The sequence below is a fragment of the Serinus canaria genome, chromosome 1, assembly GCF_022539315.1.
Source record: "Serinus canaria isolate serCan28SL12 chromosome 1, serCan2020, whole genome shotgun sequence".
Taxonomy (NCBI): domain Eukaryota; kingdom Metazoa; phylum Chordata; class Aves; order Passeriformes; family Fringillidae; genus Serinus; species Serinus canaria.
Genome location: NC_066313.1, coordinates 17880917 through 17904452, shown reverse-complemented (window position 1 = coordinate 17904452; position 23536 = coordinate 17880917). Strand labels below are relative to the sequence as shown.

At 36.4% G+C, this 23536-nt stretch overlaps 1 protein-coding gene across 2 annotated transcripts in view; it reads left to right on the top strand.

Moving 5' to 3' along the window:
• Positions 1-21747, top strand: part of CBLB (Cbl proto-oncogene B) — a 128309-nt gene extending 106562 nt beyond the window's left edge. The window contains exons 14-19 of one of the 2 annotated variants that reach the window (XM_018920181.3): positions 2788-2931; positions 6904-6983; positions 7089-7220; positions 8499-8642; positions 11006-11125; positions 17091-21747. In XM_018920181.3, coding sequence (XP_018775726.2) covers positions 2788-2931; positions 6904-6983; positions 7089-7220; positions 8499-8642; positions 11006-11125; positions 17091-17353 — 883 coding nt within the window. In that variant the 3' untranslated portion in view covers positions 17354-21747. The remainder of the gene's footprint in view (positions 1-2787; positions 2932-6903; positions 6984-7088; positions 7221-8498; positions 8643-11005; positions 11126-17090) is intronic. The other variant, XM_018920182.3, reaches the window with a different exon arrangement.
• The last annotated feature ends 1789 nt before the right edge of the window (positions 21748-23536 follow it).

The following is a 23536-nucleotide window of genomic DNA, read 5'->3' as shown; positions in this document are numbered from 1 at the left end:
TCCTAAGGAAATTGGAGCGTATCACGATAATGCTATTCTACAACTTCTTTCCAGTGTTCTGCTTGTGATTCTTGCTGTTAAATAATATAATTGGACAGTCAGTTCATATTAGTCCTGAGAACTTTCTCATTTCATTTTTGTGTTCAGTTAGTTTTAATATAGAAGACAAATATATTTCAGCATTTTATTAACATGCTGGGTTTTTTCTCACCGAGCACTGCAATAAAGGTGCAGTGGAGCATTGACTTTCTTATTTAGAAGCCTATTTTCAGGTGGAGCAATTGCTGAGGTGAAGTTCTCTCTTTTCAGTTCAGAAGAAAATATTAGCATGTTATCCAGACATATTTGTAATTAAATGTTGGGATGTAACCTGATGGAGGTAGGATCTCAGAGGAGTACCAGCTTGATGCCTCGTGTAATCAGTTCCCTTCTAGTCTGTTTCATAACTTAATGAAAATCTGAAGAGGGGAATATTCTTATTTCCATATTTCATAGCATGGGAAAACATTCTCCTTCATGAGAATCCCATTTTTTCACTCAGATGCTTGCAGATGTAGCCTAGAACCAAAGTACAGTGTATACACAGAGCATTGGAACATCCACACGATATTGTAACAATATGTACAGGCAGAAGATCCGTGTCAGGCCAGTCCAAAGCTAGAATGTGTGACTTCTGCTTGGTCAAAAGAAATTCTTTTATTAGCCAAAGATTTCTGAATTGAAAACTGATTAATTCCAGGAAGAAGGAAAAACCCTCATTTGTGAAAACCAAACCCCATTGATTTTTGAGGAAAAAGTTAACTTTTGGTTCTGTTTTGGCTTTGTACTTACACCTTTTAAAAATTGCATGGGCAATTTTAGATTTTGAGTTTTAAAGCATAAAATTATCAATGCATAACATTAGGAGTAAGAAGTTCAAATTATCTAATTACTAAAATACCACATGGAATGACTGCTAAAAATTGATCATTGTATGTTCTTTCGTTAAACACTAGTATGTCTATTTTCAATTTATTTTAAATTATTAAGTTTTTGTCACCACTAGGAAAGATGCTAGTAATCTATAATATTCTGTGACAATATGTAGGTAGAAAAACTGGGGAGGAAGGGGAAAAAATCTTTAAAAACAGCAACTTCCACCAACCACAGCGTTTGCTTTCAAAAAATGTAACTCAAATAATATCTAGCATGATTTATTTGGAAATGTCAGAGAGAATATTTTTACAGTCTATTTTTCCTCCTGTTGAAGTGACTGCGCTCAGCACTCATAAATGTTGAACTGTACTTGATTCAAAATACTCTGCTTTTCACAACTGTGCTACTCCAAATAATCTGAGCAAGTTGCTCATTTTTTTCATGCTCTCCAACATGTGCAGTGTGGTAGACTGAGAGCTAGTTTGTTTCATATAGCTCCAAGGCATTCTATTCTTTCTATTTGTTATAATCAGTCTGTAATTCCAAACATTTGACTGAAGGATACATTGATAATGTATGAAATGTCTTATTCTAAATAACAAGGAGGCAAAATTGCTCTTATTTGAAATTTCACAATTCTATAATGTCCCTACTTAAATTGTTTAATCAGCTTTTACTGAATATAATGTTACAAATATGACTTTTTTTTTTCTTAAAAAGCTACATTAATAGAAAAGCACTGGAGGTTTTTGTTGGCTTTTTTATTTTTCCTGGAAACAGTGCTGATTTTTTTTTTTGTTTTACTAAAGCAGTTATTATAAACTGTACTTCAGTAATGAAATATTGGATTCTTGCTAACTGAACATCTGATTTTTATTTTTCACTCAGCCCCTATGTTTCTGACTAAACATGTGAAAATAGTTGTTTTTAATTCGACTTCTGTAATTGTCAGACTTTTTTAGCAGTTTTGATCAAGTTGCTCTATTAATTCCTGAAAAGATACCTAAAACTCTTATGTCAAAGATACAGCGTGATTCTTCCCAAAACTTCCCTCACTACTTCATTAAGTAGTGTTTGTTTCATTCCAGTGAGTAGCTCCCATTTTGCTACATCAGTAGCAGACTCTGTCTCCAAAGTACCATAAACCACAGTGATATTTTGCATGAGGAAGCATCCATTTTTGAGTATGTAACGATGCATCCAATTCCAAGCGCCTTTTGTAGTCTTTGAATATATTAGGAATATTTAGTTGCCTTGAGGTAGTTGAGGGAAAAGTAGCACCGAAAGGTATTTCTCCTCTTGCTGTCTGTCCCATTTGCTAACAAAATTTTGAAGGTGAAGTCATAGTTGCATTAAGGCCAACTGTGGCTTGGAATTCCTGTCTCCCTTGAGATCAGCCAGTGACAGAAGGAGCAGGGCTTAAGGGCACGTTCCAGACCTGTGAGAGGACTCCACAGCTTGACAGGCTAGTGAAAGCCTGAATGTCCTCTGCATCACTCAGCACTGCTAAACACCTTTTGTCCTGAATTAACTTCTATTCAGTGCTTTCCATAAGTGCAAACAGGCTGTCTTGGAAGTGCCCATTTGGTACTCTAATTCTTTGCAATTCTCTGCTATGTTTAAAGTAGCTGCAATTCTCTGCTTGCTTAAAGTAGCTGTTTAACTCTTGGAAGGGCAGCTGCCCTTTGCTCTATGCATTCTCAGTGACAAAAAGTCAGTAACCTTGCAAGTATGTTTGTCGTGGTGCTTTTCTTTCTTTATATGTAGCAGACATATTAAGGATGTTTGGGCTAAAGAAAAGTATTTTCAGTATTATCTGAGGTCAAGTACCTGACAGCTAAAGATAAACCATTATTTTTCTAATCTCCTTAGGTGCCCTGGTCCTTCAGCAAATTCTCTGTCTGATAAATCAAGGGAACACCCAGATGATGATGATGAATACAAAATTCCTTCTTCACATCCTGTAATACTGAGCTCACAACCACCTCATGGTCATAATATAAAACCTCTTGCTCGGTAAGGTGATTTAGTAGTCTTGAAATTTTTTTTTTTTTTTTTTTTACAAAACCTCTGCTTTTTCCAAATTAACTGTATTCAGTGTCTGTAATGATGGTTAAGCGTGCCTGCTTTCGAAGCTGGGATTATCCATGTTTCTTTTTCATTTGGCCACCACCACAGATATAAACCTATGAAATTCACATCATTGAATCTCTTGTGTCAGAACTGCGTAGTTTTTGCCTTTGGATACTATTTTTTGGGTTGTTGTCTTTTTTTTTTTTTTCCCTTACATTGAGGTTTTCAAAACTGACCAGGAGATACAAACCCTAAAACTCTTACACTTTAATTTTAAGGAGAATTGTGTGACTGAACTTTCCAGTCAGCTTTGAAATTCTTAGCCTTTTCCATTTTATATAATTCAATTTTAAAGCAATGCAGTACTGAAAAGTATGTGAACTGGCAGCTGTATGTACATACTTTGATTCTTTGTTTTCCCAATGTATAGTGTGTCTTTTTAGCTTTTTGAGCCCATTTGGCAGTATATTTTCTTTGTGCTTCTCAGAAAAAGAACTTTTTTTAAATACAGGTGGAATAGGTCTCCTTAGCTTTAAATATATTCTGAAACAATACCTCCAAAGTTTTGCTCTTTAGAATTACTAATGGATTATGACAAGGAGGCTTGGAGCAAGGGACGTGGCAACTGAATGCTGTGGCGTTCCTGCTCAACTTTGCTCCTTAAAAAGATATGAATGGCTGGAATTAAAACAATAAGTCTGGAGTCATTAGCGGGGGGAAAGGGCAAATGTTTTCCTGTCTTGTAGGTTACAAGTATGATATTAAAATCAGGTGTTGGTCTAAAAATTTTAGACCTTCCTGTGATTAAAAAGTTCTGCCATTTTTTCCCCTTTCTCTGTCAGAATGTGATGTTGAGAACCCACTATCAATAAAGGTCAACATGTCCCTCACCCCAAAATTAGCCAATAATGATTTTTAGACCTTTTAAGTAATAATTTAAAGCAGCTGGAAAAAAGCTTATAATATGATTATTCTTTGCATGCAAGTTAAAAATTGTCTCCTAGAAATCCTGATCCAGGCTTCACTGCATAGACATGAATATTGAGCAGTTGCCAAAGCTTAATGAACTTCAAGACTGAAAGTTTTATCTACTGTATGAGTCTTAAAAAAAAAAAAATCAATTATAAATAAAACTATGTTGGCTGACCAAAAAAATGGAAAGCAAGAAGAAAAAAATTCCAATTCCTGATCCTTTTTTCCTATGCCATTTTAATGGGGTCATGTTGTGCTTTTGTGTGGGAATGATGCAAATAGATTCAAACTGAAAGGTTCTTAAGCAAATAAGCAGCTGGAGAAATAGAATCTTAAAATTTTTATTTTACAGGAAAAAAAAATTGAGTGCCTTCAGTTGGCTGGTACAGTCTTTTACCAGACCCTTGGAATTATTAATTGACACTATAGATAAAAAGATCATTTCCAAGTGTTCTCCAGTTTTACTGTTCATATGGTGGGTTCTTTTTACATGAATTCAGGACTCGCTACAGATAAAATGCCTTCGTTTGCTATTCAGGTTGCTCCATGATTAAAACCACCAACTCCTCTTATTCTGATAAAAAATTTAACTCAAACCATTCTCCCAGGCATTAAAAAAAAAAGTATTCTGGTGTTCTGCATGCTTAAAATGCTTTCTTTTAGCTAATGTCACTGCTTAGATGTGAAAGCTGAGATAAAGTTTTCAAGAAGGAATCTGTTTCCTGGTTGATGTTGTGTTAATGCATTTCATTAGGTAACATGGGAGGGATGTTTTGTTTCAATGAAACTTAACTTCTCATTATTGTTCATCAAAACTTTTATCAACTTTTTTTTTTTTTAATGTTATACATTTTTAGTACATTTCAGTTTTTTCCCCTAGTGTCACTTGTCACTTTCTCTTATCTCTTTCCAAAGTGTTCCTAACTTCTTGGATAGTACTTGGAGTTTTCAGTAAGCTTAAGAGCTTAAAATTTTTTCAGAATGTTTTGTAGATTAGAATTATGTAATTGCTCCGTCCTATTCCAAATTGGTGTTACCTTTTCTCTTTTTTTACCTGTAGATATGACAGATCTAAAAATATCTCAAGAATAATACAAAAAATGATTCACAGTCGTACTCTCTGGCAGATCATTGAATTGTCTGGTTTGTTACTGCTGAATGAATGTCAGTTCAGAAATAAGAAATAAAAGGAAAGAATTTCAGCATTACTAATTAGGCTATTGTTAGAAGAATGTTACATTATTACATTTAGAAGAATGTTTGCTGTCTTTTCTTAGTAAAGTTTTTTTTCCAAAAGGAGAAAGGACAGAATGCTTGCTTGTTAATACTCATTTGATGTCCTTTTTTCTGGTGTTTACTGTTAATGTAAACAGACATTTCAGCATTGTTTGTAAACTGATCACTTGGCTGGGCTCATCATGGACTGATTACTTCTGAAGTGGTGCCATGTTAAGTTGCCTTGCTGCCTGTGGCTAGTTACATTATTGAAAATGCATAATTCATTAAAACTAGAGTAGAAAATATTGTTAATTACTTGGTGTATATTGTGAGGAGTCAAAGGAAGTGTTGCATCCACTGCATTTAAAAGATTGAACCAATCTAATGTCAAAGTAAGAAGCAACACTTCCTCTACCACTTCTCTGGGGGATTTAATTTATAGCAAAAGATCTCTTACCGCTAGGGGCTTTTGTTTGTTTTTAAATCTTTCAATTATTCTTATATTTATTTCATTACTCTTAGTTGTAACTCTTGGGACCACAAATGCAATTCACTTCCTCTTTCCTGTTTATAAGGAATCTTTCAAAAGATTCCAGACCCTGATTCACTCTTCCTTTCCGTTTGGCCAAAGCTGATAGGTTTATTAATCCTGTTGGTAAAAACCCCAAATCTGAATTTTTTTACTGTATCACTCTGGCAGATTTCCCAATGTTTAATAATAATTGTGCATGGTGGAATGGGATTTGTGTCCTTAAGGTGGAGTTACTTAGTATGGTGGCCTTTTTCCAAGTAAAATCTCTGGTACTTTCTGAGTATACAGGGCCCACTGTTACAGTGACAGGAGCAATTTCCTGTTTCTTTCGTATTTTTAAACAGTATTTAAGATTATGAAAAGGTTTGTTCAATGTTTTTCCCTGCCATATTTGAATAAAGTCTTCTTACAAAAATAATCTCCAATATTTTCAGCAGGATTGTAGGCAGTCTTTACTGTTTGGTTGGATGACTTTCATATTAATTTGATACTGTTAAGTTTTGAGGGCAGAATATGCATCCATTAAAAAAAAAAATCAGTAAACTGTGGTAGAAGTATCAGCGAGGCTCAGTTTTTTGATGCAGAAATGAATGCGTTCCTGCAAAACTGCTTTGGCTAGTTCAGTTTTAGGGGTTTTCACTAGGATTTTTTTAATGTTTGGCAAAGTTGAATCAAAATTTATTACTAATGTGTATTGTGGTGTTCTGTTTGATTTTTTTTTTTGTGTTTCTTATGTTTTGTTTAATGTTATTTCTGGTATGCTTTGGTGTGGATAATTACATTATAAAATCCACATTTCCCTTTTCTCATAATTCTGCTAGAGAAAATTCAGCATCTGTGAAGGTGAACTAATATTGAGCCTGTGATGTAACTGTGTGAATAAAGTAATGACCTGAGCTCTGAAGTAAGGACTGTATTTAATGTTAGTTTTTTCTCTAATTTGGACTGCAGCCTGTGTTATTTTAAGCCATGTCAGTTCATCACCAAGAAAGCAGTATAATCCTTCAAAGCAGTTTTAATGAGGGTTAGCCAGTATCTGCTCTCAACATCTAAAAATGTAAATTTTAAAATTGATGCAGCTTATTGTCCCCGATTCGTTTCCATATGGTGAACTGCCAGGTGCTGCTCATTCAGGGAATTAATGAATGCTTGGCTAAATGGTTGATTGCTTCCTGCTTCGTGTCTGTCTTCAGGGTGTGTGAGAATGGCCAATGTGCGAATGGAACCCACGGTGCTACTTCCGAGATAAAGAAATCGAAACATCCAGAGTCAGGTACAGTTTTTGGTTGTTTGTTGTTCGCTGACAAGATTTACTCTGTGCTGCTTGCCCTCGGGGTGCAGCAGGAAAACATTCACTTCTTGTGGTTGTGTCATTCAGGAGATGCCTATGATGCACCTACTGTTCCGGTACCTTTGCCTCCTGCACGGCCTCCTGCCAGAGACAGCCCCAAACACAGCTCTTTGCTCAACAGGACACCCTCCGATTATGATCTTCTGGTGCCCCCTTTAGGTTGCAGACTTTTTGCTGATTACATGAAATGGTTAACACTGCCCAGATGAACTAAATGCCATGTTTACTGAAAAACAGCCATTGATGAGTAGGTTAGAAGTACCAAACAGACTATGAGCTAAATATTACAGCTGTCAGTCAATATTTTGTGTCATTTGGAGTCTGTTTGTAAGGCCTCACTTGAGACAAACAAAAAGGTATACTAAATCTGTATTCCAGCTATACAGAAAAGTAAAAACCATTTTCCCTGAAATAAACTTTAATTGTCTCTTACTAAGAAGTCTGAGCATTGCAATTTAATGCAGTAGTGGAGCATTTTTCCTACTATAGCTTAAATAATTTCATTTATTTTATCAAATACAAAGAAGAATGCCAAAAAGATGGTATTTGAATAAAAAACTGAAACCACTAAATTAAACTAACAAGTTAAGTTCTGGGATTTTTTCCCCATCAAGGGACAGTTCAGAACTCACTGCTGTCTACAGGCACCAAAAGCTCCTTTTTCCAACCCTGATTTCTGTTCTCCTACACAAAAATCAGTGATCTCTGCATATATATTGGTGCTATGCTTGGGGACCACCCACACTATCATTGACAAACTCAGCTGCATGGTTGTGTCTGTATGTGTCAGCATCCAAATTTCTGGTTCCATAAAACCTTTTGAACATTTGCTTTGTTCCTGCACTATGCTCTCTCTGGTCCCTGAAATGTTCCTGAGATGCAGGAGAAATGAAGGCAAAATAACACATAAGAATCACAGTGCTTGATAACTCCTGCTTGCAGCACCTTTGTATAAGAGGTGCATTCTTTTGCCAAGCTCTAGAAAATTCCATTTAAATCTGGAGTCAGAGCTTTTGAAAAGCAGATAGAGATAATACACAGTATAAATGTAGCAGACTGAGTGCAGTCAGCTTTGGTGTTTGTATATAAACACACTTGCTTAGCCACTGAAATACAGCTGTTATTCTGCTGTGATACTCTGTGAAGCCTTCATTGTAGTACACTCTTGGCAATTGGGTCACTAAAAGCAATCTCTCCTTCCATCCCAGCAAAGAAACTGAGCACTGCAAAAGGTCATTCAGAGCATGTTTTAGAAGAGGACTGTGGGTATTAACAGTCAGGTTTACAGTTTCATTACTGGAGTCACTGAACTGCTCAGATGAATCGTAGGAGTAAAGGCCTCAGCAGCCAGAGAAAAATAAAAGTTTTAGCTTTTTTCTTTATTCTGCAGTTCTGAATGAAGTTTTGCTCATCTAATAATTTATTTCTAAACTGCAGGTGACGATGCATTTGATCACTCACCCCCCTCACTCCCACCTCCACCACCACCACCGCCTGCTCGGCACAGCATGATTGAGCACACAAAGCCTGCTGGCTCAGGGAGCCGACCCTCCTCAGGACATGAACTGTTCCTTCATTCTGGTAGGAATACAGAGGAAACAGCATGTTTCATTTCATTTTCATTAATTTCAGAGGCTTTATTTTCCTTTATTTCAGAGGTTCAATGATAAAGTTGTCACCAGGCCTCAGAACTCATTATGCAAAACATTAAAAAAAAATCAAAATTTTAAATGGTGGAGGTGAAGCTACTCAGAAAATAGAAAGACTTCACTTTTCACTATCACAAATTACGTCAATCTAATTTGAGTTAATTCTACTCTTCGTTGTAGTCTGTAATATTAGTCTGTATCTTTTTGGCAGCTCCATTCTTTTCAATAGTAAAACATAATTAATGGGGGATATTTTCATGTTGAAACTTTGAAAGAAGTTATAAAATAAGGGAAAAGAATATTCAGCTTTGTTAGAACTGTTGTAAAATTTTGCTATAAAACTATATTATTAATACAGTTGCTAAGTTTTAGGGTTCATAACCTTTTTGCTAAGTCAGGTTTTCACCTATCTTTCCCTATAAATCACTGTGATACATTCAGTCTGGTATTTTGCTTAAAAAAGGTATGAAAACTTTGTTTACAATTTATGATTTTTGTCTTTGAGTTGAAAAGAGTTTTAGGGTAATGAAGTTGAATACATTTGCTGATTATGGTACAGATTACAGCAGGATTTTTGTGGGTTATAGCACATGTCTGTGAAGTGATTTTTTATTTTTTTTTTTCTCTGTGGAAGCTTTCAAAGGATGCTGGTGTCTTAAGTTTACCTTTTCTGTGAATATTTTCAGGGGTGATCTGCCTTGTGATGGGGTTAGGTATTGTCTTCCCCCTCTCTGTTTTTCTTAGAGGCTCTATGGAGAGGGATAAAATGAAATGTTTTGGTGATAGTTTTACAGGAAGGCCAGAGTGTGAATGACAAGCAGTCATGTGCAGCTGCATGATGGCCTGACAGGTTCTCTGGTGTTTGGCTGACCTGTGTGAGTGGAACTCTGTGTGGGGGAAAAGGAGCTACTTTAGGTTGAAGTGCAGTGACCTTTTGTGGAATGCTTTTATTATGTATGTTTTGCTGCCAGTCAAGGCCTGACATTGAGTAATTTGCCAAAGCTTTGTGTATTTTATAATGCAAATTCAACTCGGGTGTGTTACTTTCTCATCTAAGTTGTTGAATGCATGCAGATGAAAAGACTTAGCATGCTACAGAATTTAAAGGTTGATGTTCATAAGTTCATAACACTGCATTGTTCAGTTCTGATGGGAATAGAAAGGAAAAATAGGAGCCCTCACACACAGATGCACACAAGCTCCATCTGCCTGTGCCCAGTGCCCAGAAGCATGCAGAGTTTTACATGTTTAAGTGTAAATTCCAAATAATCTAAGAATGTCACTGATAGTGTTAAAAAACATTTAATAGCTTTAAAATAACTATCTGGAATATGTATCTATAGCCACGTATTCTTCTTCATATTTGCATAAGGAATACAATCGTACAGCAGCAGTTCTCATTAATCTTAGCAATGGATTGCATCTAGTTAGGCATGCATGGTTGTGTGAATTGGTCTTTTTTTATTCATATGGTATTTCTAAAGCCATATTATTCGCTTTGCATCTTGTCACATAATCTGTTGTTGAAGATTTATGATGAGTTTTTGATGATTGGTTTCCATACAAGTCTTGAGCGTGATTTCTCAGCTATCCATCATAGCCTGTCAGATTAGAATAATAATCTCATCATCAACACCAGCAAGAAGTTGTTCTCACATACAAAACAAACACTCTGCAAGTACTGAGTCCAGAGCAGAAGCCAGGTCCAGGATGGATCTGCACTTACTCAGCAGCATCTTTGGTAGCCAAAGAAAAAAGAAGAGAAGGGGACAATATATCAGAATGGTTTACTTCTCTCATTTACCAAATTCTGTTCCTGTAATATTTACCCACAGCTGGGACTGTATGAATAGGAAATCAGCCCTGCAGTCTTTGTGAACTGCAAAGCATAGAAGTGTAATGAAGCTCTAAGCAAACTGAATAGTTGGGATGTTTCTAATTGTGCTGCTTCAGGCACTGCAACCTCTTCAATGCCTGGCCAGACACAATCCCAGCAGCGTCAGGGTTGGGTGGTTGAAAGTGCCTCATGGATGTGAGGAAAAGAGAGCCCAGTTAGTGCAGGACAAATCACCTTTAAGCTGTGCTCCTGTGTTTGGCACTTCAAATCATATTTACGTGTGTACTGTGAATGCTGAATTTGGAGTTTTATGTGCACGTGCTGTCAGAGGACACCTCTGGATTCAGGGTTCCTTTGCATGATGGGAAGCTATTCTAATCCTACCTTCTATGCTTCAGCCCTCCCTCAAATAGTAATTCTGATTATTCTAAGACACTTTTAAAACTCTTTTATCACAGATCCCCATTTTGACTCAATAACTGGTCATGTTCCTTTGCCACCTGTTCGGAGAGCACCTGGAGAAAACATCAAAACAAATAGGACATCTCAAGACTATGATCAACTTCCTCCATTTTCAGGTAAGGCAGAAAACTGTTCTTATAGAAAATTACAATTCTGTGAAGAATATAACTTTCATCCATAAAAGTCCAGTTTGTCATTCTGGACAACAAATTGCAATGGTAATGTTGCTACAAAAGTATGAAATCATCAAAGGGTAACAGACTTAAGTTCTGCAAACTTTAGAGGTAGGAGTGGCTACTTGTGTGTAGGTGTATATACTATAGTATCTGTTTTACTAGCTGCCAAACTGAATGCTTATGTCAGTTATAGTGTTCCTTATTTTTTGAGAAAAGCACAGATTTTCCTGACACCTTTCAAGCTCATAAGAGATCAGAAGTACTGAGAGGAGCACAAGCATCTGATTTCCATCTTTGTTTCATTTCTCCTAAAAAAAAAAACTAGCTTAACTCTCTAAAGTATTATTGTCTCTTTTGCTAATATGTCTGTCTGAATGTCTAAGAAGCTTTAAAGACGTTTTTTAACAAAACAGCAAGAATCAAAACCACTTAAAATTCAGTCTTCCTTTTCAACTGAACAGGTACAGTAGAAACAATTCCTCTGCCAAAAAAATTTTGGTTACGGTTTTCAGGCAACAAAAATAGTAAATTTAAAGGAAATCTACTAAGTGGATAAAAATAATAACAGTATTACCTGTACCTTCACCAGTTTTTAAACAAATTTTCTTTTCTTTAGATGTGCATGGTACAAATTTCAAAGTATCTTCATGGACAAATTTCGAAGTACCTTCACCAGTTTTTAGACAAATTTTCTTTTCCTTTAGATGTACATGGTGCATGGGGAATGGGGAGCATTGGCCCAACCACATTCTTTTCCTGTATGAAGAAACCACACAAAGAAAAGCCAAGGGATGTTTTGAACCATTTATCATTCTCCGGATAGATAAAATGTTGTGTAGAGACTTTTTATGCATAAAGAAAAGGACTTTTCTCAAATCTTTCAGTTGTAATAATCACCATTGTTATAAGGAAGCATTCCCACGTGGAAAAAAAAAGATATTTTTTAGTAGTAATTGCATTCTCCTTCTCAGAAATACAGATTTTTGTACTGCTGAGGTGTAGGGGGAAAAAAAGAGTAAGTTTTTCCAACTTAAATGGGAAATTTCTGTAAGCTCTCTTCAGATTTACTTATTTTTTCTAATGAATAGCATAATTGTGAATTAGTGTGGTGCCTTTGGTAAATACTATTTATTTTGGGAGGGTATCTTTACAAATATAGCTGTTTCTCTTTTTGTTTCCAGTTGTTGGAAGAGTTTATAATGCTTTATAAGTGGCATTATGAGGGATTTGTTTGTCTTTAAATGCTCCATTGATTTATTCAGGGTGTTTTGAGTTCTCTTATAATGCAAATTACGACAATGATGTAACTACTTTTAAAGCTATGGAATTTTCCTGCAATTCTTGCATTTCTGTGATAGAACCATTTTTAATTTTCCTAAATTACTGCAAGATACTTGATAGTTAAGAAATTGGAGCTTTCTGGTGCTACTTAATACTTTTCGATCTGTTTCCCACAGCTATCTTCTAAAACACTTCACGTGTCAGCTTTTGCTATAAATATCATTCTAAATCAGCATGATATGCAGCAAGATATTCCATTTAATTTCAATTAGATGAAAACTGTGTGATAGATCATGTCATTCTCTTAATTGGAAAGTTGTTTTTACAGTGTCAGTAATTCCAAAGGACAGAACTGATGAGCTGCGGGATGAGCAGGTTCACCTTCATCTATGATTTAAAAAGACAATGTAGAGAGTGTAACTGTATTTGGAACTTTGGTTTTGCATTCATTCTGAACTATTCAGCTCACTTAAGAAATTATTCATTTCAGTGCTTTTATAAGGTAGATCTCTGAACTAGCTGAAAAAGAAACAGAGTTCACTCTAAAATCTAATTATAATTTAGCTACTGGGTTCCTAGAATAGCATGGGCAGTGCTTTGACTTCTCTGCTTCACTTTCACTGTTTTTAAGATTGCTGTTGTCATGTGTAACTGAATCCTTAAAGTCTACGGAGTAATTTATTCTAATTCAGATACCCAGTACTGAACACTTCAGAAGTAGTTCTCAGGCATGCAAGCCACTCCCCAAAAGGCACGGTTTCTCCAACTTCTTATATACAACTATTTAAAATTATTACAAAAAGAGCAAGAAAAGGGGATAGGACTTGAGGATGCTGTTGATGAGAGGCTGGATATGAACGGGCAGTGTGTGCCAGAAAGCCAAAAGGATTGCATCCTGCTTTCCTGGGCTGCATCCAAAGCAGTGTGGCCAGCAGGGCAAAGGAGGGAATTCGGCACCTCTGCTCTGCTGTCGTGAGACCCCACCTGGAGAAATGCATCCAGCATAAGACATGGACGTGCTGGAGTGAGTGGAGAAGACCACCAAGGTGATAAGAGGGATGGAGGCACTTCTCCTGTGAGGAAAGTCTGAGACAATTTGAATTGTTCAGTCTGGAGAAGGAAGGGCTTTGGGGTGACCTAGCTGTGACATTCCACTACGTAAGAGGAGTGTAGAACAAAGCAGGAGAGACTTTACAAAGTCAGGCAGTGAGAGGACAGGAGAGAACTGAAGGAGATTAGATGAGGTATCAGGAAGAAGTCCTTTACTCTCAGGATGGTGAGGCCCTGGCTTAAGTTGTCCAGAGAAGCTGTGGTTGCCTCATCCCTGGAAGTGTTCAAGGCCAGATTGGATATAGCTCTTAGCAGTCTGGTCTAGTGGAAAGGGTCTCTGTCCATGGCAGGGGATGTGGGATTAAATTTTCTTTAAGGTCCTTTCCAACCCAATCCATTCTGTTATTCTATGGTATTGCTAATAATTAGAGTATTTTACCTAAGCACAGCCAATAATAAGAGGGAAAGGAAGAAGAAAATTAAGCCTCTAATTGATGTCTGCTCTATTTTGCTGAACTTAGCTATTCTGTAAGATACAGATTCAAATGATTGGTTAATATATTTGCCTGCTGCCTATTCATTCCCTCAGTTTGCCTTATGAAAATGCTTGCAAATTTGGATTCCTTTTACAAAAATATTATTCCAGGGTGCATTTCAGTTAACACTAGAGGAAATAATGTAATCCACAGTATTGCAAAGTACAAAGATCATGCCTTACAGCTTGATGGAGCAGCGTGTGCAGTGGGTCCTTCCCTCACCTCCTCCCCGCTCTCTGAGTTCCTTAGAGCACATGTCCCCTGGATGTGCTTTGTTCCTGTACTCTGCTTAGGTGAGGTGTAGCTGCTTGCCACTGTTCCACAGAGGGCCTTCACAACAAGCCTTTGTTACCAGTTTCTCTGATGCTCCTCAGGCTGTTGGTGAAAGACCAAGGAATCCAGGAGAAGCATTGAGGGAAGAAAAGAAGGGCATTTCACAGCAGAGAGAAGCAGACACTTGGCATTGTTACAAACAGCCTCTCCCACTGTGCCATAGAGCTCTCACCACCTTCCCCGTGCTTTTTAAACACTTATTAAATGGGCCTGTGTCTGCTTTTGTACTAACCCCTGACCTAAGGGTTCAACATAGTGCTGAATTACAGAAATGGGAGCGGTGGAAGAAGCTGCTCATGCTAGAAACTGATAATTGAATTGCACAGTTAGAAAATCTATTTGAATTTTTGGTTAGACATCTGTGGTGGCTGAAACATCAGAGGATGGGAGGTAGGGAAGGAAAGTTCTGCTTAATACCTCTATCTCAGTGTCCAGATGGACATGCAGCTTAGGCTTAGTATCTTTAAGCTCAGGATCCAATATGATACCCAGCTTTAGCTGAAATTTTAAATGGAAGTGAAGATATTGAAAGAGATGTCAGCGTTTAAAAAAATAATAATGGGAATTGAGAGCGCTGAAGATCTCAGAGTATCTGTGCTGTAGAGAGATGTTGCTGTAGTGAGAATAAAAAGCCTATGCTTCAAATCTGCTGACGGAATTAAAAATGACCTTTCTAAATGATGTGATTGCTTAATAAAGTTTGTTAGCCTCAGTGAAGTGAAGGTTTTAAACACGAAATAACTTCAGTTTTAAGCCTGTACTAGGCTGAGTCAAGCAAAAATATCATCATGTAACACAAGCACAGGGAAGGATCTGATTTATGCATAAGGAATTTCTTCTGTACTTCAAGCCCAGGGGAAAATGCAAAGTTTGTAACTTTAATTTTGTTTCACACTGTATAGAAATGAAGTCCTTAATGGAATGTACATATTAAAACAGCTTGAAGGTTTGTGGAAAAAAAGAAAAAAGATTGGTTTTAAATGATGTGCCATTATTCTAAAAATAAAGAATATTATTCTTTTGCAGCCTTGAGTTTACTAAAATAAGTGAAGTGAGAAATTTGAACTTGTTTCTGATTCAGTTTTTAGTGATTAACCGCATTTCCTGAGCTGTAGTTAATTTCTCAGACAAGTGTTTCATGGATCTTCCACACCTTCATAGCAGGTTTGGATCTGTTCAGAATGTTGGTCATTTACATAATTCTTTTTATCTTCAGAGAGAAAAAAATCAAAACAAATATGAAGTAGCTCTTAGTACCTGTAGATCTTAGCCCCTTACAGTTAAATGTTTAATCAAATTTCTTTCATCCATTTGTCATAGGAATATCACCACCTTGCTAAAGGTAATATTAACTCTCTGAATTAAGAAGTGGAATTAAATTTTATAGCAGCATGCATCCAAATTGATGGAAAAAGTAACTTGAAAGGAAAATACACCTGCATTAAACATGCTCTTGTGTGAACTGCTTTTATTTATCCGAAGTGTTTAATGCACTTGGTTGAATTATAGTTCTCTCTGTCCAGTGTTATGATGAGGTTACAACAAGAATACTGGATATATAACATGTCTTCCATGCCTAAAGAACAGTCTCTGAAGTACTTAACACTGGAAAATGCCACTGCTCTCAGTGTAAGTAAACAGGAAGTATCACAGCCAGAAATTCATCTAATTTATCTATCAAAGTCACTGTTGATAGGACTTGTTAAAACCATTTTTGAAGGATTAAAGACTTCTTAATTTTTTAGATGCTTTGCTCTTGAAAGTGTTTTCTGCGCTGTGCCTGCTTGTATTTAAGCTTCTTATTGTGGAATCAGTGAGGATAAAGGCATTTCAGTAAAGTACCAAGTTTACTTGAGCACAGAACTCTTGACTCTGAGAAGATTAGCAAGTTTGAATACTAGCTTTTTTTCACCAGCACATCATGATTTTTAGTCACCAGCATTAACTGTGAAAGTAGCCTTTCCATAGAAGAAAAGAAACCAGGAGATATTTCCAAAAGGGGGACTGGAGAGGAAGGAGTGTGTTCTGTTCTCATCATGGGAATAATAGGGCTGGAGGTCTTTTGGAGAAACCACGTGTTTATGTACCTATGTTTAGCTGCTGTGCATGACATGAGTAGCAATTGAATGAACAGAATCTAGATGATGGACCAATAAGGATTTTTCTCCTTCAGGAATATTTGTCTGGATTCCTCTTCTACACAAGTTATGGTCCTCAATAAAATTGTAATCAAATTTGTGTTTGGGTTTTGCTCATTTGTTTGTTTTTGTAGGGATTTTTTTTCTTGGATTTTTTGTTTCTTTGTGGGTTTTTGTTAGTTTGTTTTGGGTTTTTTTAACTCTGATTTTAAACTCAGATATTCTCAAATTGTGGGTGGAGAGTGGATAGCATTTAAGAATTTGACTGGTTGTTTTCACTGTTTTTTCTGTTCCATCATACTTTATTTTTCTTCCAGCTTTCAATAATCCATGTTCCTATATTATTATTAAAATAGTGTAGTGCTACATTATTTCCATTTTGGGTGTTCTTGAGGATGTCAGCTTCTGTCAAAATTTTAAAATGGGCTATATTGGTTAACTAAAATATTTCTTCATGTTCCTTTAGAATTTTACTCTTAAAACAGCTTCATGGGGTTTGACCAGCCCCAACTATAAAACGGTCTTAGGCCAATTTATAATTATTTTTATCTCTTTTATTTGAAACAGATGGTTCACAAGCACCAGCCAGGCCCCCTAAACCACTTCCTCGGAGAACTGCACCAGAAATACATCACAGGAAAGCATACAGCTCTGACAGTTCCACGGAAAATGTGGATGCAAAAATTGCAAAACTTATGGGAGAGGGCTATTCCTTTGAAGAAGTCAAGAGGGCACTTGAAATTGCCCAGAATAATGTTGATGTGGCCCGCAGTATTTTAAGAGAGTTTGTCTGTTTTCCTCCACCAGTCTCCCCACGTCTCAATCTATAGCAGCATCAAGATTTTCTTGGAGCATGTGAATTCTGCAGATACACATGTGGATTGGGGAATGAGAGGAAGAACAGAATGGAATATTTTTCTTCATCCTTAGCAGAAGGGTGTTTGTTTCCAGCCGTTTATCAAAGGCTCCTGGCTGCTCTCATCAAGACTTATAAATATGCTGAGGCTTATGTATTTTTGCTAGCCATACTTTTTTAAATCAGGGTTGAACTTACAAAATAATTTAAGAAAAGTTTACTTCCTTAGAACTTTTAATCTGTGAAATGCTTTTTCTTGTTTACAAGTTGGCAAGTTACAGTTTTCTAGTATGTGCCTGTACTATGTCCTGTTCATATTCCCTTGTACTTGTGGTCAGTTCTGCTGTAGCATTCCCAACAGTTTCCATGCTGACCACTTCATCAACTAAATCATCACTTTCCAGGAGTTCTGTTTTTCTTTTGGTCTTTTTTTTCCTTTAACAAGATGCTTTAATTTTTTTTTTTTTTTTGCATTTCAGCTTATCAAATGCAAAAAGTATGTGGCCTTCACTACTGATTTTTTTTTTCTTCTGAGATTCCTTTGCTTCTGAGAGAGGAAATATCTGAATGTAAAACACATTATTCTGTGAATTGCCTTTTTAAAGGTATTTTGACAGTAATGTTGGGCAGCTTTCTGTTTAACAAGAATTCCATGACCTGTAGTCTCAAGGACTTTTATATACAGTTTCCACAAAAAAATCCCAACCAACAAATAAAACGCTTCATGCAGCAGTGATACTGAGTTCTCACATGTAAAATCTCTTTCAAAATTGAGTATTTGATTGCAGATTTTTAAAAAAAGCCAAATGCACATTATAATACTGTGTATTGATTACACACTAATGGCACCAGTTCTTCATGGCAAGACTAAAAGGAATCTTTTTCAATTATATTAAAGGTATTCAGGTAAATTCCAGTTCTAGATTCAGTAAAGTAGAATGCGGTTAATGTTTTGTTTGAGTGATTATCCTGTGGTTTATTGTGGCTTGGATCAGTTTGTATTAACTTGGAAGCTTTAAATCTTTGATGCACTGTTAATTCCTAATGCTACTGTAGCAATATTTTTTGCGAAGTTTTTTAATAACCTCCCTCCCCTGTATACTTCATAATCCTCAAGGATGTGTTTAACACCAAGAGTCATTCAGTCACTTTCCAGCTGCTTAGTTGGAAATACATTTTTGCTTTACTTGGTTAGTGATACTCCAAACTTTGACATTTTATTTTTCAGCCCAAATTGATGCAAGCCAATTTAAAAATCTTCCTGATTTTGAAAAGAGAGAGAGAAGACAATTCTATTCTGAGTACATTCAAAGTTGAGTCCAAGTATTTCCAGAAAAATTCTTAAGATTGCTGCTTTCTTGGGTTTTTTTTTAGGAAACTTTGAAATTTTTCTTCTAATACTATTGAACAAATAAAAAATAACATGTGGTATTTAGAATATTTCTCTCATTTTGATATGTGATGAGTATATGAAAATTTTCAGTGTGCCAGGCTGGGTGTGAAGAATATATTCATTATTCCCTTTCAGCTGTTAGTGTTCTCTTTCACTCTGAGCAAGTGCTAGAATTTTTATCACTTACAGGATCAGATCTCATCAGCCAGTGCGTTTTTCGTAAAGATGTTTTTAAAGACAGCACGTGGTTGAACTGCAATATTTGAAGTAACTGAGAACACATGTTGGAAATTACTCTGCTATCTCAAAGTCCCATTGTTTCATGAAAAAATTTGTTCTTAAAACCCATTAAATTATTTTGTATCATCACAAGGCATAATATGGATATTGTTAATCTGCAACAGTGATAAAAGGTGATCAGGAGAATACGGGGTATAGGGAAGAGCTGCTGCAGCATTTGGATTTAAGCAAATGTTTCTGAGTTTGTGCATCTTCCTGTAGTTGTTCATGCCTCAAGTACAACTTCAGGAAAGTTTTGGTGTAAGTTATATTCTGTGCTTTTGGCTCAAGTTAATCTCCTCTGTTTTGGGAACAAGTTTTGTATAGTATGGAACCCTCTTGTTCATTCGGTTTCTTTGCAACATCACTGTAGCATTTTAGCTAGCTGTAAATTGAAAATGATTCAGGCTATTAAATTATACACTCTGGTTGTACTGGAATTACTGAAATGAGGTTCTAGCATAACTGCCAGCATAGCAATGATGAAAAAAAGAGCACTTTACAAGGACAAGCAAACAATCTGCAGATTGAGTTTTGAAATTTTGAATTGTAATGAGGGACTCATTTTCTCCTTTTTATGCAGCAGCTTAGTATAAATTACATCCTTTTATTTCAATTAGAGGCTGAAACTGCTGCCTGATAGATTAAGGTTTTTAAAGTTTTCCTTCTTTCTGGTTGTGCCCACCAGTGACACTTTTTTTATTATCTGTTAAAAAACCAAACTTGATTAGTAATATTTTGAGTGCTAACTTGAAAATATTTCCATTAATCTTTAAATGAGTGTGCTAATAACACTTCTAAATAGTGGAGCATGCAGACTGTTTCAAACCTGTTCTGGTTAAAGTCAAACAGCAAAATTGCTTTGCTAAAGTGTTGATGTTTACTCTGCAGGAATTAATAGGCTTAAAATAAATTAATCTGGCTGCAGTCTAGTTCTCTAAAGACATAGTTCTCTAAATATATTTTTAACCTTTTAAAGACTTCTGGGTTTGAGCCTGGCAGTATGTTATACACTTATATAACTTTAAGGGAGGCTGACTTGAATGAGAGTGCTTGGGTGAACAAAGTTGGTTAAACTCAGAAACATTTGAAGTCTTTAGACCATCCTTGTGTTGTCTGTTGGCCTCACCTTTTCTCTCCTTTTGGCTAAGTTACTGCATTTTACTTCATTTTAAGCAAATTGGCTTAATCAGAAGTTAAGCAGAGCAAGTGGATATCAGCAGCACAGATCTTTTCCAAAGGCTATGTGTAGGAAAACTTTAAATTGTGGTAAAGGAAACTGGTATAATTAGCCATGTTAATGGCTTGTCTGGAACCCTAAAATGGCCTCTGGTAAAATTTGTTAATGTCTAGTATCTCAAGAGTGCATCTGGCACAGCTTTTTTACAATGTGAATTTAGGAAATTTTGTACCAGGATCATTTCTTCTGTTGTATTTCTCTCATTTTCAGCTTGAAGCTTTACTTTGCACTGACAACTCTGACCTGAAATTTGTGTCTTAAATATTGACAAATTTTGAAGCAAATGAACACCGTATTCAAAGCACATTCAGGTGCTACCTGATGACCTGGAATTTAGCGCTTCTAGGAGTGACTTCTTGAAAAAGGACTTCAGCAGTTTCCATTTTGAAGGATTTTCTTTCAAATAACTATTTTATCTGAAAATGCCTTTTATAAACTTGTCTAATGTGGCAAATTTAGTGATGTGTTCAATTAATTTATATTTTATTCAACATTCTTTTTAAATTTTGGTTATTATGTATGCTCAAGTTCTTTATCTGTTCATGTAAGGTATTTTATAAAATTAATGTTAAGAGAATGTTGGGTTGGTCCATGATTTTTCAAGACTCTGTCTCTGTTTTTGAATATTACCACTTTTCATATGATGCTTTAGCAGCATAACCTGTCCTGTGTAGGGGCCTTAAAAAACATTGTTTTGTAAGCTACAAAAATGAGGCCTTGTTCTGAAATAAGGTGAATCATTGCTTTGAGACATGCGTTTTTCATCCCCACACATTACCTCATTTCTAAATTTCAGTAGTAAAAGTTAATAAATTGGCAGTAATTTTGGAATGTGCATGTAATAGTTGTATAGAAGAAAGATGCTACCATTAAATATTTAGAATCCAAAGTGGTGAACACATAGTCCGACTGTATATTAATTTATAGGATTTTTTCCTGAAGAAAATTACAATAATTGACACTGATACTTTTAATATCCTGTGCATTTATGTTCTCAAGCATTGTACTCTTAACATCAAAAATATTTTAGCTGTGTAAAGCATTTTTTTTTTCTGTTACTGTATCGCAGTGTTCTGGAAAAAGTTTAGCAAATCGAAGCCCTCTACTATGCATGACAATACAAGTGTTGCTGTTTAAACCTCATCACTGTTCCCTGCAGTTGGATTAGACCTTCAGTGCTGAGATTTTCATGGTACTTCCTTCAGTGTGTTAAATCCTTGTGCACTGTGTATGTCACTAGTCACATTGCTGATTAGAGAATTTACCTGTTTGGGATACTTGTCTTTAGTACTACAGGTGCCTATTTCTGTCATTTTTGCTCTTCTTATGTGAAAGTTAGGTGTTATTTTATTGTGTTACAATCAAATTTTAGTGGCTGGGTGTTCTAGGAATGTTTCAGGAATTTTTGTTTGATAGACCCAGCCATTATTCTGTGTGAGATACCTGCCTCCATTTATCAGTTTCCATCAGGAAATTGATAAGTTTAGATTTTGAAACGCTGTGTGTTACTTTGACATATGAACATGCAATTTGGCCTTAGATAATCTCATGTTTAGCAGTGAAAATTCTTATTCAGAATGAATGCTAATTCCCAAATCTTAATCTTAAAACAAAAAATAATTCTTAAATTTGTGAAACTTAATTGCATAAACATCCTCAACATTGTAAAGAACTTAGAAAATTCGGAGTAATGTGGACTGTGACAAGATTCTTGCTTCGTAGACCTGCCACAAGTAAAAACATAATCCCATTGAATAATGATCTTCTCAAACCCATTGAATAGTGATCTTCTCACTGTGAAGCTGCTTGCATCTGTCTGGATCTGTGCAGGAATTGGCCAGTCCAACTACAGCAGTACTGCTTGGAAAACAGCCTCTTTTATTGCAGTAAGTGCCACAGTAGCCAGCAGGATGGGAGATGAGGAGGTAACTAGGCAAAGGAGATAATTTTGTAATAGCAATCCAAGGCCCTTTCTGCTGTTGCCATGTAAATTTGGCTAGTGTGAATTGCCTGGAGATCTAGTGCACAGAAAGGAGTGTTTGTTTATGATTTTTCCAGTTCTCAGTTACTGTGTTCTTCTCCAGGGGAGTGTCCATCTCTGAGGACAGTGTGCCTTACTTAGAAGTCACAGTGTTTAGGAGCAGGATGCCAGGGTTTTAGCAGCAGAGGGAAGTGTGAAATAGCATTCTGCTCACACAGTGTTTGCATGCTAGCAAAATAACCAAAAGCTTTATAAGGATTCCAGTGGAAACACCTCTGTTTTCAGGCTCATCATCTTGGCTTTGGAAGGATGTATGTATGTACACTGAGATGTGTGTGCTGGTCTTGTGGAGGAGAGAGAACGCCAGGTGATGCCAGCGTGGGGAGTTCAGATCATGTGGTAATCATGTTAGAAAATACCTGCTCTTTTGGGTAGCTGGATCTGCACAGTAGTCAAGCTGCTACAGTCACCCGTGTTCTACAAGGCAAGTTTCTTGTCCCTGTGTAGCTGGGGAGGTGCATACATTCACTCCAAAATAGAGAGCTTGGCTTCTGTGGGTCTGTGTAGTGATCAGAGCACTGAAAGAAATATCTGCTACCTAGTTCTCATTAGACCACAATGCAGAAAGTGCCCTTGGATAACTCTTTTTGAATTTGCTAATGGAGTGTCATTGAATTTCAAATTCTTTACAAACATTAGTAAATTTACATCATTAGCCCTCCAGAAATACCTGAAGGTAAGTGGCTGGTAGGTTTTTGAAGCTATTAATTTGCTTGAACACGTGACTCAAGTGTTTCCTGTTGTTAACATTTTTGTTACCAATTTATTGTGTTCCATGTGAAATTCTTGAGCCTTAATTTAAAAGCTTTTATTCTATTTTCACTATGGCTGTTGTCAGTAGTACCTTTATTACCTAGGCTCATGCATTAAAATTAAAATTATCCTGCTCTTCTACATCCCAGCTTGAGCCATGTTCAGCCTGATCTTTGTCCTACAATGGATATATCACTTTGCATCCTCATCTGCTCCCTCAGACAGTCCCTAAAACTGTTTTTATCTTCTTCTCCCACCCCAGATCTCTTCAGTGACATCAATCACTAGCACATCCTTCCTCTCCATAATGACAGACACTGCAGTTTCCTATCTCAACTTGCAACCACACCAGGATTTTTTTCTGAGGTCCCTCATAAAGTGTTTTGCTGGCCTTGCCTGTCTCAGTGATTATACAGATCCTCTGCACTGTATCTCAATGGCCTGTGAGCGT